The sequence below is a fragment of the Hippocampus zosterae genome, chromosome 3, assembly GCF_025434085.1.
Source record: "Hippocampus zosterae strain Florida chromosome 3, ASM2543408v3, whole genome shotgun sequence".
In the NCBI taxonomy this organism is placed as follows: domain Eukaryota; kingdom Metazoa; phylum Chordata; class Actinopteri; order Syngnathiformes; family Syngnathidae; genus Hippocampus; species Hippocampus zosterae.
The window spans coordinates 19,590,585-19,608,570 of record NC_067453.1 but is presented as its reverse complement, the minus strand read 5'-3'; the positions used below and the strand labels follow the sequence as shown (position 1 = coordinate 19,608,570).

General features: G+C 42.8%; 2 protein-coding genes across 4 annotated transcripts in view; both read left to right on the top strand.

Annotated features, from left to right (window-relative positions):
* Nucleotides 1-8,278, top strand: part of pgghg (protein-glucosylgalactosylhydroxylysine glucosidase) — an 88,894-nt gene extending 80,616 nt beyond the window's left edge. For 2 of the 3 annotated variants that reach the window (XM_052061885.1, XM_052061884.1), the window contains 14 exons: nt 1,102-1,374; nt 2,362-2,572; nt 2,641-3,076; nt 3,154-3,273; nt 3,951-4,082; nt 4,158-4,269; nt 4,780-4,852; nt 4,935-5,071; nt 5,135-5,268; nt 6,300-6,395; nt 6,460-6,557; nt 6,635-6,858; nt 7,116-7,494; nt 8,067-8,278. In XM_052061885.1, coding sequence (XP_051917845.1) covers nt 1,137-1,374; nt 2,362-2,572; nt 2,641-3,076; nt 3,154-3,273; nt 3,951-4,082; nt 4,158-4,269; nt 4,780-4,852; nt 4,935-5,071; nt 5,135-5,268; nt 6,300-6,395; nt 6,460-6,557; nt 6,635-6,858; nt 7,116-7,192 — 2,088 coding nt within the window. In that variant the 5' untranslated portion in view covers nt 1,102-1,136 and the 3' untranslated portion in view covers nt 7,193-7,494; nt 8,067-8,278. The remainder of the gene's footprint in view (nt 1-1,101; nt 1,375-2,361; nt 2,573-2,640; nt 3,077-3,153; nt 3,274-3,950; nt 4,083-4,157; nt 4,270-4,779; nt 4,853-4,934; nt 5,072-5,134; nt 5,269-6,299; nt 6,396-6,459; nt 6,558-6,634; nt 6,859-7,115; nt 7,495-8,066) is intronic. The other variant, XM_052061886.1, reaches the window with a different exon arrangement.
* Nucleotides 8,279-8,825: 547 nt separating this feature from the next.
* On the top strand, nt 8,826-17,770 carry incenp (inner centromere protein). Its single transcript, XM_052061923.1, has 21 exons — nt 8,826-8,994; nt 9,989-10,154; nt 10,630-10,734; nt 10,820-11,436; nt 11,525-11,564; nt 12,012-12,075; nt 12,211-12,325; nt 12,398-12,431; nt 13,160-13,247; nt 13,333-13,473; nt 14,298-14,315; nt 14,741-14,850; nt 14,921-15,041; nt 15,128-15,238; nt 15,393-15,550; nt 15,629-15,728; nt 15,907-15,987; nt 16,474-16,509; nt 16,604-16,675; nt 16,765-16,918; nt 17,462-17,770. Exons 2-21 carry the CDS (start codon nt 10,015-10,017, stop codon nt 17,638-17,640), a joined length of 2,484 nt encoding a protein of 827 aa, XP_051917883.1. The 5' UTR covers nt 8,826-8,994; nt 9,989-10,014; the 3' UTR covers nt 17,641-17,770.
* Nucleotides 17,771-17,986: the final 216 nt, after the last annotated feature.

Genomic DNA, 17,986 nt, shown 5'->3' with positions numbered 1-17,986 from the left:
CTTTATGTGCGTATAAAAAAAGCTGAACGTGACTTTGTTTGAATACTACGACCAATTACCACCATTATTCATGTGCAAATGTATACCTATTCTTACACCGATCTCTGAAAATATCAGTTCAACCCCCTCAATATTTTAGTTTTTGATAAAGTATTTTCTTCATTAAGTGACATTGTGCCTGAGTGGTCGCCTATGTAGAAGAAGACGGCAATAAAATCTCAAATATTGGTGCGATCGTTTTGACATTTTCAGACATTAAAGTGGGCATAGGAAGAAATGTGCACGGGAATTCGTGTGAATTGGTCGTAGTTGTTTTTTTCTTCTTTTTTTAAATATTAAGCCACGTTAAGGGATGACGTCACTCGTTCGTAGATGTCCAGCATGTAGCGGCCACGGACGTGGTTGGGGCTCATCTTTTTATCATGTACTGTATACACTAATAGCATACCTGTCAACTTTTCGGAGCGTCAACCTGTATAAACTACCAAAAAAATCCTTATAAAGAGCAAAAAATCCTTATACCAAAGCATTTTATATATCAAAAAAACGGCACAGAAAAAAACCCACGAATTTTTCAATGACATTTATTGTAGATCTCCATAATACAATGTCTGGTTAATGTCTAATCATCATTCTACTTAGTGGCATTACTGTGTTCAGAGTTGTATTCCGGAAAAGAAAGCATTCGAGTAGACGAGCACCATTCTGGGCAAAAGCAAACGGAACCACCTGTTAGGGGGGGGGACAAAAAACGGAAATTTTCAGAATCCGTATGATTTGTGCGATACGGCCATATACGTAAGATTCACCACAAAATCCATATGAACTATGGCTAAACCGTATGAGTTTTGACAGGTATGTAATAGAGTGATTTGAGAGAAGGTATAAGTACTTTCTCAATAAACAGCGAACTGAGTGTATTTGTTGTGCCACGTGATCCTTAATCAGTACGTATACTGCGCAAACTAGTACAGTATTGCACACCTGTCGTGAAACTACAGTAACTGTGATCTTCTCGAAGTTGATTTTCATGCTTTCAGTTGTGGATTTATTTATGCAAAAATAACACTGAAATGTAAAATGATCATCCATATGTGACAGTTCAGCCTGTCCTCGAGAAGAAACTCCAGTTCCTCATGTCTGGTGACCCTTACACCTTTACAAGTGATTCTCTCCCCGCCGACCACCGCTTCCTGCCTCCGCTTGCCAACGGGCTATTGGGATGGCGGGTGTACAACAGTACCATGCACATGGGCAGCGTGTACAATGGGGGACGGGGAGAATGCCACCGTGCCGAAGTTCCTTGTCCTCTAGCTGTGACGGTCGACACAGAGGAAGTTGGTCAAGACTCCTACACCCTAGATGCCCACACAGGTTGTCTCTTGTGTACCTACTTTTTAATTTATCTATCCATCCACTCATATTCTATAGGGCTTGTACACATTCGGGACACAGGTGAGCTGGAGCCGGTCCCGGGGGACTGAGTAATGTGTGGGGCACAACCTGGATTGACAAGTGCAACGCTCAAAAGAAGTAGTTTTCCATCACAATTTGTGAGGCAAAAATGTCATTGTGCCTTCACATAAAAACACATTGAACAGCAAAATTAAGAATTAAACACCGAGACATCCCAAAGAGCTTCCCTGCGCTGGAGGGACACGCGTCACTCACGTCACGTCAGCTAGCTGGCAATGAGTTTCAGTTGGCGTTAGTCCAGCTCAACATGTTGTCACTCCACAGTCGGCGATCATTGCCTCCACGGCTTTGGATAAGATAAACTTTTGACAAATATTTGTTCTCACAAAAAATTGATGAGGGCAGACGGAGAAACCATGTGAATTGCTAAGATAACCTAACATTGACACGTAATCGTGAAGCACTGCAATTGAATGCTTAGACGATCAAGTACACTTTTCATAGATGTCTGGCTGCACAGCAAAATAGCAATCAAATTATTAGAAATCTGGACTCAAGAGAGAGTGCAATGCTAAACAGAACTAGAAATACCATCTTTTCCGTGACACAAAAAACAAAACACTGGCTTCATGCTAACATATATTGGAAAATGCCATCGCCATGCTAAGGATTAGCATCAATAGTTGCGGTTCTAGAACCCTTTAAACACAAACGGTGGAACAATATTTGTAAACGGATAATAGAACAATACTCACAGCCATATATTCTTTATCCTCCACTAAAACGCTTAATATTACAGCATTTTACTGAGTCACTTACAATCGCAGCTCTGTCCCTATTCCCAATGAATGTCAGCAGTTCAATTATAGTACTACAGTATAGTGTATATGTGGACTGTATACGTACATAAAATCAGTGTGTGATTCCCTGTTGATTCTCAAACAGGTGTTTTCACACACACACTGGCCTCACCCAGCGTAACAATCTTCCAGTCGTTCTACTCTCACCGCTACCACTCTAACCTGATGGTGATGGAGATTCTGTTGGTGCGCCATGTGACTTCGGAGGTGGCGTACACGGTGAATCTATCCACTTCCTTCACCCCTCAGAGCAAAGACATTGATTTTCAGGCTTCTGCTGACTACAGAGGTGGGAGGTGAGTATCCCCCCCCCCAAAAAATCAAATCCTTTTCCGGGCCTGATTAATACGTTTCTGTGTTTTAGCCACATTCAAGGGCACACACACACCGCAGAGTTTCCAGGAGGCCCCTGTCCCATGGTTCACCTCATCTGGACCCCCATTCCCTCCAGCCTGACGCTACCACCTGAGCAAAGCCAGGAACACTGGTGCTTCATTGTGGTTGTGGCGGACTCTTTGAGCGTCGCAGAGACCAGTTTTGATGAGGGCCTCGAGCTGATGGCGACGGGTGGGCTGCGCAGCACTCACGAAGCAGCATGGAAGGAGCTGTGGCTGAAGAGCAAAGTGGAAGTTGTGGGGTCCGAGCGCCTCTTGAAAGCTGTGATCGGCTGCATGTTCTACCTCCTCAGTGCCTTTCCCTCCATCCGTGACCCAACCGACTTTTTTGGCGGCGTCAGTCCAGGTGGACTGTCGAATGGCTCGGACGCACAGGATTATTGGGGTCATGTCTTCTGGGACCAGGTTGGAATAATGCCACCAACGTCTGCTGTTCCTGTTTCTTTGGTATGTCACCCTAAAAGCAATATCAAACCCAACAGGAGATCTGGATACTTCCCACAGTCGCTTTATTCTACCCCAAGCTGGCCCGTGCAGCACTGGAGTACAGGGTGCGGACTATCGACGGCGCAAAATACAATGCTCAAAAGCAGGGATACAAGGTATGAGTGTGACTTCTTATTGGACTAACGAAATGAATACAATTACAAATGGAACTTACTGCAGTGAAGGAAAGTGGTGCAAAGCAGTTGAATATACAGTGCTTATTGGGGCAGTGAGGAATGTTTCGTAGCTGGCGAGGCACTGACATAAGAGTTACATTTTAAAAATTATGAGAACACAAACACTACAAGAACATTCATACAGAAGCAACTGTTGGTTAATGGGACGGATGGGTAAAAGTCTAGCCATCCATCCATTTATCCTCACAAGGGTTGCGGGGGGTGCCTGAGCCTATCCCAGCCGTCTCAGGGTAGTAGGTGGGGTACACCCTGATCTGGTTGCAAGCCAATCGCAGGGCACACAGAGACGAACAACCATCCATGCTCACGCTCACACCTAGGGACAATTTGGAGCGTTCATTGTTGTTTTTGGAATGTGGGATGAAACCGGAACCGACAAACCGGAACATGCAAAGTCCACACAGGGAGGCCAGAGCTGGAATTGAACCTGGTACCTCCGCAATGGGAGGTCAACGCGCTAACCACTCTTCCACCGGGCCGCCGGATAAAAGTCTAAAGACATGAATGGAGGTTCACAGTACTCCATTTTAAGGGTATGTGAGACGATACTTTGTGTAAAATGTTTTGTAACGTATGCAGGTGTTGTCTGTGTACAGGGGCTGAAGTTGGCCTGGCAGAGTGCCATGTCAGGGAGGGAGATGTGCGCTGATGATATTTACGCAGAACAAGAGATTCACATCAATGGAGATATCGCACTGGCCTTCCAGAATTATTACTACCTCACTGAGGTTCGCTGCTCAGCGTCACCACGTCACCTCACGTTTCCTCAAATAAACTCATGTTGACTCAGTTCTTTCTTGCAGGATCTGACAATGTTCACAGACGGACAGGGGAGTCAACTGATATGGGGCGTGGCTGATTACTGGGTTTCCAGGGTAACCCGGAGCCCCGATGATCAGAAGTATCATCTCTTAGGTACTGTTTTAGGTTCTCTGTCCAAAAATACAGTATGCCAATTCCAGGCATACTGTCTGTTCGTGAATTGTCAGGGGTTTATTCTAAAAGCATTTCAACTCATGGGGGAAGCCGTTTATGAGCTACATTGTGTGTATGTGGATGGACAGATCACCAAACACAAATAAGCACCATATCAAAAATCTCATGGGCAAGTTTAAACTGGAGAAAAAGAAACAAATCAATGGAAGGTAGTGTGCATTGCAATGACTAAGCAAATTTAAACACAGAAAATGAATGGGTTTATGGGCCACATTTTTACATCTATTTATACCGTTTATTGTTTGGAGCATAACAGCCGCAACACGGCACTTGGAATATGTCGTACTTTATTCACAAGGCTAAAGCGTGTCAGTACTTATACCTGATTAATTCATTCAGTACCAGCCAATTCTGGACCAAGTCTGAAACGACGTCTAAAAACGTCTTTGGGAGTGAATATGGTGAAGAGTTAATTTTTGTGCCTTTTAGGTGTCATGCCACCAGATGAGTACTACTCCAATGTCAACAACTCTGTCTACACAAATACAGTGGCCAAATTAAGGTACCGCCATTTGCATATTTCTTCACTTCATGCATGTTAACTTGTATTCGTACCGCCGACGCATTAACGATCTCGTTTTCAGTCTGCAGTTTGCTGTGTTATTAGCTGATCTTCTCAAACATCCTGCACCAAAGGAATGGGAAGATGTCGCAGACAACCTCCTTATAAATTTTGACCAACAATCTCGATACCATCCTGAGTTTGAAGGCTATTCTAAAGGTTTTCTTTTGAACCCTTTAGCTGGTTCACAATGACATACATTGAAATAACATTTCCTTGCAGGTTATCCAGTGAAACAGGCCGACACTGTGATGCTGAGCTATCCTCTTGGCCTGCCCATGTCACCTGAGATTAGAAGAAATGATCTTGAAGTGTATGAAATAGTAACTGATCCTCATGGACCAGCCATGACTTGGGTGAAGTGCAGTTTCACAGTTCAATCCACCATAAAAACACAATGATTACAGTTTATTGTCCAGGTTTTTAGGGTTTTAAAATGACACAATTTGTCTGATGAATCTCTTTAAAAAAAACCTGTCTCAGAAATCAATTATCCTGGAGCTGTAGTGTGGGTTGTGTTCAGGGTGAATCTGCTCGAAAAACGTCTGCCAGTCGTAAGCGGGATCACACACACATCTGGATAATTGGGCTAAATTTGAGAACCCCGCCCATTCCAATTAAAGTCTGCAAGTCTGAGTGTTTGCTCTTAAACATGTACAACAGGGGTGTCCAAACTTTTTGCCAAGGGGGCCAGATTTTATGTGGTAAAATGTCGGGGGGCCGACCTTGGCTGACATTCTTTACATTGAACAACAATATTGTTCAACAAATTTTAGTAAGCCAGTCAGTTTCACATTTCCATTTTTATTTTAATTTCAACAATCTTAAGAATTTCTTTTGGTTCATTTGAAACAGGTATATCACATGCAACTGCTTATTCACTTGACTTTTTCTTAAACAGAAGTCTCCTGAGTGCAAATTGATTGATTTGAAACATAAAATGTATCACCATGACTTTTCAATAGTCACAAAACCTTTGACTCGAACAACAGGGAAATGAACAAGCAATACACATATCCACAACTGCAAGGATCATTTGAAATATGACATATCAGTCAATATAAACACGGAGTCTTGTTAACTCATGAGTGATGTCTCGTAGAGTGCTCCTGCCCTCTAGTGTCTAAATGCTATTACTCATTTAGTGAATGCTATTACTCATTTAGCCACTAGAGGGAAGCAGTACTCTATAAAACATCACTCACCAGTCTACGAGACCTCAGTCAATGCAACACGTGTTCCACTGCGCCCAACCTGCGGGCCAGACGGCACTGATTTTATGACAGGGGCCGAGGGCCGGATGAAATTCGACCGCGGGCCGGATTTGGCCCCCGGGCCGGACTTTGGACATGCCTGATGTACAAACTGTGCTCTCTATATCATTCAGGGCATGTTTGCGATTGGTTGGCTGGAACTGGGAGATGCACAGAAAGCTCAGCGTTTGCTTGAGAAGTGCTTCAGAAACATTCAAGGACCGTTCCAGGTATTGCTCTGGGCTGCACGAACCTCGTTCTTGGGTACTGAGGAAATGTGTGATGACCTTGCAGGTGTGGAGCGAGTCATCGGACGGTACGGGTGCAGTTAACTTTCTTACGGGCATGGGAGGATTCCTGCAAGCCGTTGTGTTCGGTTACAGCGGCTTCAAGTAAGTCGTCAATCATCCCACCTCGCTTGTTGAAACAAATCAATCAAAAATGAAAAAAATGTGCTTTTTATTTATAGAGTTCAGAAGGAATGCTTGGCCTTTTCCCCACTTCTTCCCGATGACCTGAGTGAGCTCTCCATCTGTGGTGTCAGTTACTTGGGCCATCAGTTGGACTGGTTGTTTCGCAGAGATGAGGTGTGCGTCATACTGAGGGAGCAGGAAGGCAGTGCTGCCAGTGCGAAGAAGTGTGATCTGCAGGTGATCCTCAAGGCAACTGGGATTAAAATCCCTTTAACTCCAGGTAATAAACAAAATGAACAGGGCATCTTTGAAATCCTGTGTACAGATGAGAGGAATCGCTCATTTCTTGGTCATATTTGGTTTTCTCTTTTTTTGGGTGGGGGGGGGGGGCAGTTGCTTTACACTAGGGAAAAAAGTACTTTCACTATCTTTTGACGAACAACACACCACGACACTGTGTATGATAGCTGGTTAATTTATCAAGTGGTGGGTTATTAATTGGATGTTATGTTTTGTTATGTCTTCATGTCTTTTTAGGGGCACCAGTAACATTTCCACGAGAGCCTGGATTTGTTTGCAGACTTGAATCGTCGTCTTTCTGCTGGCCTTTCTAAATAATTTGACAATAATTTGTGTTGAATGCATCAAACTCAAGTCAGTATCCACTTCACAATACTCAACAACGGACAGCAAAAACAGTTTCGTCGACCATATTCACTGTACTTGTTTAGAGACCCGATGGTCATTTTAGGATTTGTTTCTAAATACATAACTTATGTTTGAAGATAAGTCAAGTCAACAGTATTTATAGAGCACTTTCAAACAGCCATCGCATGTGAAAACAATTTCAGGTCCTCACATAATATAGACACTTATGGGGAGTTAGGTGTTGATTAAACACAATGAGAGAACTTAGGTGTTTGTTTTTTTTTGTTTGCAACGGCCTTCACCCTGGGCGGGTTGAACCGGCTTCTTCCTTGGCGCGCACGACATCCCTGATCATGGCGGCCCAAGCGCGGCGATCCTGTGCCAATTCAACCGACAGCTTCAGCCAGTCCTGGTTCCACCGTCTCAGACCCACCACCAAGGGGCCGGAAAGATACGCGAGGTCTTCTTTCATCGTGGTGGCCCAGGTCTTCACTTGTCCACCACGCCGCTTGCGCCAGGCTGGCAAAGGAGCAGGAAGGAGAACATCCCTGATCAACTCGCCCTCCTGGTGGCGTGCCGCATGCCCGAACCAACGGAGTCGGCGTTGCAGGAGACACGCTGGTAAGGGGCTAAGGTGCAGGCAGCGACGAAGGTCAGCAGTGTCGACCCGGTCCGATCGGCGGCGGCGGAGAATACGGCGGACGCAATCGTTATCAAAGACTTCCAGCTTGCGCTGGTCAGCCACTCTCATAGGCCAGGTCTCACAGCCATAAAGCAGGATGGTCCGCACGATCGCCTGGTAAACACGCCCCTTTGTCACTGCCGAGATCTCGCGCTTAGGTGTTTGTTCGACAGTGAATGTCAGCTTCAGACAACAGTGTCCTGCACGTGCGAGGCCTCTATTTTCCATGATTATTTTCATATACTGTATTTAGTGTGAGGGGGGGGGGGGGGGGTCATTATTCATTGGCATCAGGCTTGAAGATGTTCACAATGCTCTCATGCTGTTACAAAGCATTTTCTTTCTTTAATAAAGTGAATATGCATTTGTGGTTGTAATATTTTTTGTAAATTACTAGCTAAATATAACTCCCAATTGTAGTCTAGTATGAATAAGTATTTGTAAAAATTTGCTGTTTCATTTCTGCAAAGGCTCGATTTTACTATGTGACCTTTACACGAGATGGCTTCTAATTTTTCTTTGTTATTTATTTATGATACAAGTAGCGTATCCGAACTGTACATATACTTAAGTGGAGACTGACAGTATTTTGGCTAATTCTGTCAAAAGAGCAGGAGGCTCGGAAGCTCATTCTGCAAAATGTTCCTGTTTGTGTTTACGCTAAAAATGGGAGAGGTAAATTTTCTTGGACTGTGCGGTTTTTTTGGGTGGATTTAAATCTGGGCAGATCCCGCCTTTATATTTTCCATTGGGGTTTGTTTGATTTAAATTGTTGCTTCGATGGTTTCCTTGCCCCGCATGCTTTTTGTGTCCAGATACCCGCCCGTCTCAGAGTATTCGGTTATTAAAACGAACAAGAATTTTCTGACGACGATGACGTCACAAAACGCCACTTTCCGATTGGCCGATGTGGTTTGAAATTTTAAACAGATTCGACAGTGCGGAGGTTGACTTGGATGTCGATGGTCTGTGAATTTTGCTTGACGGTCATCTTATCGTATGGCTTATTTATAAGATAATATTCGATTTGTCGGTTCGCGGGGGAGCAAGCGTTGGATTGTGTTGACGTTTCTTCTTCTTATAAAGGTAAACGATGTGACCTTACTTGCAGTAGCTGGGGACCAAGTTTAAGCTTCTGTAGAAAACATTTGCCGCCAGCACAAAAATGACATAAAAACTGATATTCGCTACGCAATGTTGTGATATGTGGTATAAGTGTTAAACGTGACGAAATCGCTCTCAAAATAAGTGGATTAGTGCTACTCTTTCTGCGAATGCGAGGCCAGCGCGTGTGAATACAACAGATTCATTCCAAAGTCTAGCTCGTCGAATGTTACTTTAGCTGCTTGTGATGAGTTAATATGTCTGACGTTTCTTTTTTGTCCTCGGGCGTCTGTGCTCGTTCTTCGATTGTTTGTGCGCAACTATTTAAAAAATCAGCACTGATGGGGCTTCCTGTTATCTGCTTCTGAGCAAAAAGGCCAAAGTGTGTCCGTGAAACCAGTAGTACCATTTTGGTTTGGAGTGACTTTTAAACGTGTTAGTGATTTTTTTGTTTTAAAAATATTTCGAATTAAATTATTTACTCAGCAGGGGTGTCATATTAGTGGTAGGTCCCTCAAGGCCAGCAAAGCCTTCTCTTCTAAATTGTACCTTAAACATCAGCGGAAGTACATACCTGCAACCATTTACTTACCACTTACTACGTTTGCAACCTGAAGTTTAATATAAATCTCATGGAATTGTTATAGTGTAATTTATTCCTGCCTGTCTCAGGATGCACATGGACCAGTGTATTTGTATTCAGACTTGCTCTGATACTGTACTGCGGCCTATTTTAATGGGGAAATGTTGAGCATATTTAGGTCCCTTGAAAGTATTTAAGTTATTATTACTATGAGACCACCTTAAAGTGTAATTGCTACCTGCCTAGGAAAAAGTTACTGCTCTGTTATGCAATTCTGGTTCATAGTAAAATGCACAGTATAGCATGTTCTTAATGCAGAGTAGCCAAACAGAATCACAACCACTTTAGTCCTTCTAGAGAAACATTTTCCCCCAAACTTTATCTGTTTCAGAGAGAGAGAGAACCCTCCAGCTGCCACCATGAGCACTGTAAAATCGTCTTTGCAGTCTCTGATGAAGATGTTTGTGGTTAAAACACAAGATTTTTTGAATGACATTGACAATGTCCACATGGTTTGGCTTGAGGAGATCCAACAAGAGGCCAACCTCATGTTCTCAAGGTGGGTGTAAAATCATGTCATTTAAAAACTGCTTTGTTTTGGTCATTGTTTTTTGTCCATGTTAATTATTTTTATCAGGTTAATACGATTACTTTGATATTAAAGTAATCTAACTTGAATGCTTTGAATTACTTTTGGATGACTCCATACCAAATGTACTTAAAAACATAAACAAATTTGTTGAGTGGGTGATTGAGGATTCGTCTGTGCCGTCTCCCTCCCTGCATTAAAAATGTTATCTGGTAGTGTTTTTTTCTTTCTTCTGTGACTATAACAGAATGCATTACGTAACATGTATTCCTTGACTCCCTAAGTCTGCTCGTAAATCAAATTTCAACATGGGTGAAAAATGAAAACCTTTGTGATAAGTTACAAATTTATTATTGTTGACCTCTATTGGAACCATTTTTAAACAACATATACAGTAGTATAAAGAATGGTGTGATTCTTCAATTGTCCTTTCTTTAAATTGTAGGGACTTTAATTCTGAACCAGAGTTGATGCCCAAAACGCCATCACAAAAGAAGAATAGTCGCCGGAAGCGCGTGTCTGTTGGCCGACAGGAAGAAGTCAGGCGAAGGTTTGTTGCCCTTTGACAAAGTCTCCATTTGAAAGATCTATGGAAGCCTGGTGTAATGTGACTTCATCTGCCTTTTGTGATGCAGGTTCTCAAAGAGTCGCCGTAGTAATCTTCGCGGCTCCTCTGTCAAGCCACTGAACTTCATTTCTGAAGAAGCCATTGCAGATGATTCCGCAGCTGAAAGCAGCACCGGCACGCGGCCAAAACGCTCTACTCGCAAAACCAAACAAACCAGGGCAGCGATTACGGAGGATGTGAACCAGCTTTCCCATATAATCTCTGACACTGTAGATGCTTGTAATAAAAAGCCAGAGCTTGTTGAGGATGAAGGCGTGGCTAAAAATAGCGAGTTGGACAACGCAGACGTCCAGCTGGATGAGTCATGCCACGCTAGCCATTCTCCTGTTGCGATACCATCACCTGACGTGGTCGTCAGCATCCCTGCATTGGAGCGTTTGTCTGCTGAGGAAGCGATACAGCCCAAAGCCGATCCTGGACGCTCCGCTGCCAAAATTGCAATTGCCGGGAAGGGCAGAAGCTCACGGCGGAGCTCTATGAGGTGCTCGTTGAAGGTGCGGCACTCCCTAGGCGGTTTGCGGCACAGCATGATGCAGGAGTCTCGGCGCCGTACCTCCCGGCAATCCATGCTGAAGAAGAAGGCAGCTCGCAAGGCCAACTCATCACGTAGCAGCGACATTGACCGTGAGAAACAAAACATTTGCAAATTTTCTTCAAATGTGTCAGTCATATTTGGCATGTTTCTGTATCTGATGACTTTTTCTGATTGTAGCCACTTCGTCCTGTGAATCCATGGAAGAGGCGGACGAAGTGTAAGTACTTGGGGAAAAAAAAAGTCTGGTTTGAATGTACGGTATGTTTAACATTCAAAAAGCTTCTACCTTAGTTAACATACACATAGCCGTAACGCATACTAAAAACTCAGTGCACAAAAGACTCGCATGCATATATTTTTGCTCTCAACTGTGGAGATGTTTATTACTGGAGGTTGATTGGGCACCTTCTCAGCCATTTCTTTCTTCTTAATTACACTTCATCTCTTCCAGCACAGCATCGTGCTAATTCTGTCTGATAAAAACACTTAAACAATCGCACAAATATCTGAGATTGAGTGTAAACGCTGCATGTTACTCTCCTATTACAAGTTGTATATTTTCATTTTAATTTGAAATAGTTTTAATAATTGCAATAATTGAATGAATGAAATTGAGTTTTTTTAATGGTTTACTTATTTTTAAAATTATTGTTGACCACCACAGAGCATTAGAACTCGTGACTGCAAATCCAGAAGCTGCTGCAACTGATGCTTCAGATTCTCCTCAGGTACCAATATGGGTTAATGAATGAACCTGTCAATGACACGGGCAGTAATTTCTTGTTTGATCATTTGGGAAGGCAGTTAATGCCTTTTTTCTTATTCATATTTTTAACTTGTGTCATACAAATGTGTGTACGCAGACAACCGTGAGTGAGCAGCCATGCTTGGCACGCATCACTCGTTCTGTGGCGGCAAATTCTCCAAAACTGGCCCCGCCTTCGCTGTTTACCCCTGAGAGGAACAATCTACAAACGGGTATTTGTTTGTTTGTTGTTTTTTTAATGGATGGCCCTTAAAAGTTATTAAATTGTTTCCCCTTTGTTACAGTAGACACAGAACAGTCTCCACCGGCCAGTCAAAGGTGAGTTTCACACTGTTAAATGCTTTTGGCCCAGTGTCCTTGTGACCCATCATGGCTGGATGTGTAATGCCGTTTCAAGTGACCTATTTCAATTGAACCATTATCCTGCATTCCTTTTTTTCCTCCCCGTCTACTGTATTTTCATCCCCATTTAAATTGACACGTCTGTACACATTCAATGAATACATGAAAAAAAAACCAGCCTTGGCAGATGTCCAAATTGCATGTCAGTAATTCTACAAGTGCCAACACTGGACAATGACAATACACAGTTAAGCAGTAATAAATGTATGATAAAGTACGAAGCATTATATTTCACAGTAGGTCACTCGCGTGAATTGTTTGGTTTGTCCTGGCCAGTGCGTGGCTGAGTTTTGGGGCACTAATAGCAATCAAAGCAAGTCTGCTAAAAGGCAGCATGGCGAATGATCAGTTCACACTCCTCTAATGGGGCCCTCTAATGTAGAGCCCCCATGTTCTCATATTCACACGTAAATGATCTGATGTGTGATAAGTCTTGAGATTTTTAACCACATTTGGAAAAGGCCTAATTCTGATCTGAGGATATCCAACTCTATGGATTTTTTTAAAACTTTACTCTGCCATGACACATACCCCATTTGTCACTTGAACCAAAGAATTGTAAATCCAGCCTGTTGCTGCCTGATATCACCTAAATGCACAAAATCAATCACAAGGACATTCTTCTTGTTTTCCTCTTTCTTTAGGTCAACTACTAGCATCAAGCGCAAAGCACCCTACACAACGGCGGAAAGCCCTATAAAGAGGTTCTCACCTCCCAAGAAGAGTCAGAGTGTAATATGCCCAAATAAATCATAGAAATAAATAATTGCACTTTTGAGTGTTCTTGATAAACGTGGATCATTTTTTTCTCTTACAGGCTCTCAGACCGAACATGAAATCATTTCTTCACACTGTTCAGAAGAATCAGATGTTGATGATGACTCCGAATTCCTTCAGCCGGAACACTGTAGTCAAGTCCTTCATTAAACACGCCACCCCTCTGAAGATTGATCCAAAGGTCAGCATTAATTTCCACCTTAAAGAGCGAAACCAAAACACCACATGATAAGCTTCCACAGACGAATACTGTAGAGTGTTTTTTTTTTTTTTTTTTTTTGGTGGTGTTACAAGCAACGTTTGAGTATATTTGGGCATATTTAGTTTTCGTCGGCCTCACAGTGCAGAGGTACAGAGTTCAATTCCGGCTCCAGCCTTCATGTGTGGAGTCTGGATATTCTTCCCGTGCCTGAGTGGCTTTTCTCCGGGTAGTCCGGTTTCCTCCCACATTCCAAAAACATGCATGGCAGGCTGATTGAGCACTCCAAATTGTCCCGAGGTGTGAGTGTGAGCGCAGATGGTTGTTCGTCTCTGTGTGCCCTGCGATTGTCTGGAAACCGGTTCAGGGTGTACCCCGCCTACTACACCCCGCCTACTGCCCGAAGACAGCTGGGATAGGCTCCGGCACACCCGTGACCCTCGTGAGGATGAGCGGATTAGAAAATGGATGGATGTTTTTGGAATGTGGGAGGAAACCGGAATATCCGGAGGAAACCCACGCAGGCACGGGGAGAACATGCAAACTCCACACATGAAGGCCGGAGCTGGATTCCAATCCGGTACCTCTGCACTGTGAGGTTGACGGCTAACCACTCGACCACCGCCCCGAGAGTCGTGTGTCATAAGTAAATTGAGTCCCAAGTAATGCAGTTACCAAATATCCTTTTCAATACACTGTACGTTTATGTGTCTTGTCATTTTTTTCAAAATAATTTAGCCGAGCAGCGAATCATTGTATTGCTTTATTTATTCATTCATTTTTTTATTTTTATCTCCCCTCCCCAGATGAGCATGAATGTAGTGGTAAGTGCATGAGCACTGTGTGTTGGTGGTCATTTGGTGATAGTGTCCACTCATTTGATACTGAACTAAAGCACCCCCTTGCCACACCTGCTAACCTTTGTACACCCTTCCGCTTGTCTTGAAGTGACATTTGTTAGTCAAGTTCCATTGTTGTGTCCACCTCTGTGAGAAATTTCCAGTTTCATAATTGCCCCCAGTTGTACTTGTTCGTTCATGGATTCTTCTTCTGCGATTGAAATACAAGTTACCTGATGTTAGCATGCTAATGCAGCAGCAATTCACTTCACAAAACAAGTTTAATAGTTTCCAGGGAAAGTTTCGTTGTGGCCTCAAAATATATGTATATGTTTTTCCAGGTTTCTATGTGCCCTTTTAAAAATGATGGTTATGAAGGAGTTTGTTTTCTGATGGCGCGTATTCCATAGGCAAAAGAGCGGCAAAAGTTGGAAGCACTTAAAAAGAAGCAGGAACAGGAAGAGGAGCGAATGAGGAAGATGGAGGAGGAGAAGAAAAAGAAACAAGAGGAATTCAAACGGTCTGGTCCAGTTAAAAATGTTTCCCTTTCTGATTTGATTGGTCGAATTACATTTATTGTTGTCTGATAGGAAGCGGGATGAGAGGCTAAGAAAGGTGTTTGAGGCCAAAGTGAAAGAAGAGCTGAGGGAAGAAGAAAAAAAGAAGAAGATTGAGCAAAAAATGGCCCACATTGATGAGAAAAATGATAAGGTGAGGAAGTCATTTGAACGATTAGCGTAATTACTTGGACCAGTTGTGCCATGTCAAAATTGTTCAACATTGGTCCGTGACTGCAGCGTCAGGCGGCAGAGATGGCCAAAAAAAGAACTGCCATGAAACGTCAGGAAGAACTTGAACAGAAACGAAAGCTGGAAGAAGAAACTAAAAGGAAGAAGATTCAACAAGCGGTAAGAATTATATTTCTCTATTATTTCACTTCCGAACCTGCTTTTGTGTCACTGTCACAAAAAAATATCGCACATAACGGTAAGCCACTTGACATATTTCAGTTCTTGAACAAGGTGTCCATCTCTGTTTCTTTTTTGTGTTTTACAAATTCAGGAGGAGGAGAAGCGCCAACAAGAATTGCTGGCAAAGAAGGCCAAGGAGGAGGAATTAAAAGTCAAGAAGCTGGCAGAAGCTCGCAGAGCTTTGGAGCTGAAAAAAGAGCAGGAGCGGGAGAGGGAGCTGGAGAGAGAACGCCTCGCTGCTGCAGAAAGGTCGTCTTTCAAATAACCATTGTCGATATGAGGCGTACACAATATATGTATGTTGATTGTTATGACATGTTCCTCTAGGGAGCGAGACGAAAGAGAGAAGGCTCTCGCTCTGCAGCGGGAACTGGAAAGAGCAGCTCGAGAGAAGGAGCGAAAAGAACTGGAGGAGAAACGAAAACAGGTGACGAGGCTTTTTATCGAGACTCATGGAGTATTTGTTTCAGCCATTGAACGGCTAATAATATTTCGAAACCTTGCCTCATACAATGACGGGAAATGAATTTTCGGTGGCATGTTGCTTTCAGCAACAATGAGCCCGTTTATCAGCTGTAATGTTCTCGGGTGACTTGTTCCACTAGGAGGAGCAGCAAAAATTAGCCGCAGAGGAAAAGGCTATTAAAGACAAAGAGGCTGCTGCCAAACAAGCTGCTAATGCAAAGGTAAATATAAACTAACTTATTGGAGAGGGGTGGGGGGGGGGGGCGTCAGGAGCCATGCCCATTTAACAAGAACACAACAATGACGGCCCATTTGACAATAACACAAGCTTGTCAAATAATAATGTCACGTACTTACCCCGCCCTCCCAAGGAAAAAGAATTGCCCATCCCCGACTTAAAATATTCCCATCGTCAACTCCTGTTAATAACAAAGTCACCCGTTGACCCTTAAAAGGTGGCGTCCCCTTAATCTGAAAATAAATCGGAGAATCACCACTGCAAGCGAGGTCAGGAAACCAAATGCGTACCAAGCAACAACCTCAGGTGCTCCTTTGAAAGCCTAACCACAATTCAGTGCACACTAGCAAATCATTCTGGACAGCAATCTGTCTCTTGCTAATTATACGAGAATTATTGTATTGTTTGAAGGCTGTATTTAATATCTGATTGATTTATATCCCCCCTCCTCGCTTCTTTCTATTTTTAGACCGCCGTTGCCCTCAATGTAACTGTGGATATCGAGGTACCGCGAGTCTGATCATTTTTAATGACCCTGTGTTCTTTGTTAAACCGCAATAATGGACATTGTGTTGTCTCGTTTTCTTTTTGTTTTGCAGCATTCTGTGATGAAAACGCCTACAGCAAAAGGCGGCTTCGGCGGCGGCCTCAACGTCACTGTGGATATTGAGGTGGGGGCACAAGTATTGCTCAAATTTCATCTTGGTGTATATTGAGATTTTTTTTTATAGATGCTCACAAAGTGTTTTCTCCCGGGCAGAAATCACCACAGTCATATTCCATCACTCCAAAGGGTGGCAACAAAACTGTGACTTTGTCCAAAAACTCAGAAAACTATGGAATGGACCAAAACAGTGACGATTCCACTGATGATGAGTCTGCTCCAAGAAAGCCCATTCCATCTTGGGCAGAAGGTATGCCGACGAAGTATCATATAAGCGTTATATATGACTAAATTAGGGGTTCCAACAACAACAACAACAAAAAAGCGCTTCCAAACAGAAAATCGTTTTTGAGTTAAAAAATCAAATCTTTTTTTTTTTAAGTTGCATCCTTGAGTCTTAGCAAGACACATGTTAAATTGCCTTATATGAGAGACTTTAATCAGATATAAATCAGTTTGACATTGATGACGATTTGTTGTTTCTTTGAATTGAATCAACCTGGAAAGTTGAAAAGTGAAACAAGAAACTCCCTTCAGCATTGAGGAGGGTTGAAACAATTCATTGCTAAAAAAAAAAGGTTGCGTGTTGGTACTGTATCTGCTCAGTAGTCTAATCATTCTGAAGCAATATTTCTACATGTGCACATTTGAGAAGTAATGATATAAGTAACGACCTGTATTTCTCGTATTGAACTGTATTATGAAGGCTCTTCTTTTTTCCCGTTTTTGGCCAAAGAGAATTTTTTATTTTGTATGAATAGTGATTAACATTACCTGATCTTCTTCCACCTAGGTAACAATCTACAGCAGATTATTATAAAGCAGTACTTCAACCCTCCTGACTTTGATGCTTTCTTTGGAACAATTGAGCCGCCCAAACTGGAGAACCTGTTTTACAAAAGCAAACCACGCTACTTTAAACGCACCAGCTCTGCTGTATGGCATTCACCCCCCAACGCAAACAAACACTGATGTAGTGATACCGCCCTGTACACTTTTTTTGTTATTCTTTCTAATAAAAATGATGTTCTCTGTTTTTACGAAAATAAGTGTTAAATGTCTACGCAGGAAATCGTTTGGGATATTAAATGGTGACAATTCACAGTTGTTTTCAGGGTCATTTTTGAGTGAGGTCATCTTTGAAAAGACAGTCAGAGCGTAACTTGGAGTTTAATGGACCGCATGCAGACTTTAACGATGGTTCCAACAAGTGGATCAATTCCCACAAAATAAGTTAATTGCATAAACAAATCAAACTCTGATCAAGTACTGCAATCCTGTCAGCCGTGTATGTAAACGATAGCTGTGCACGATAAAC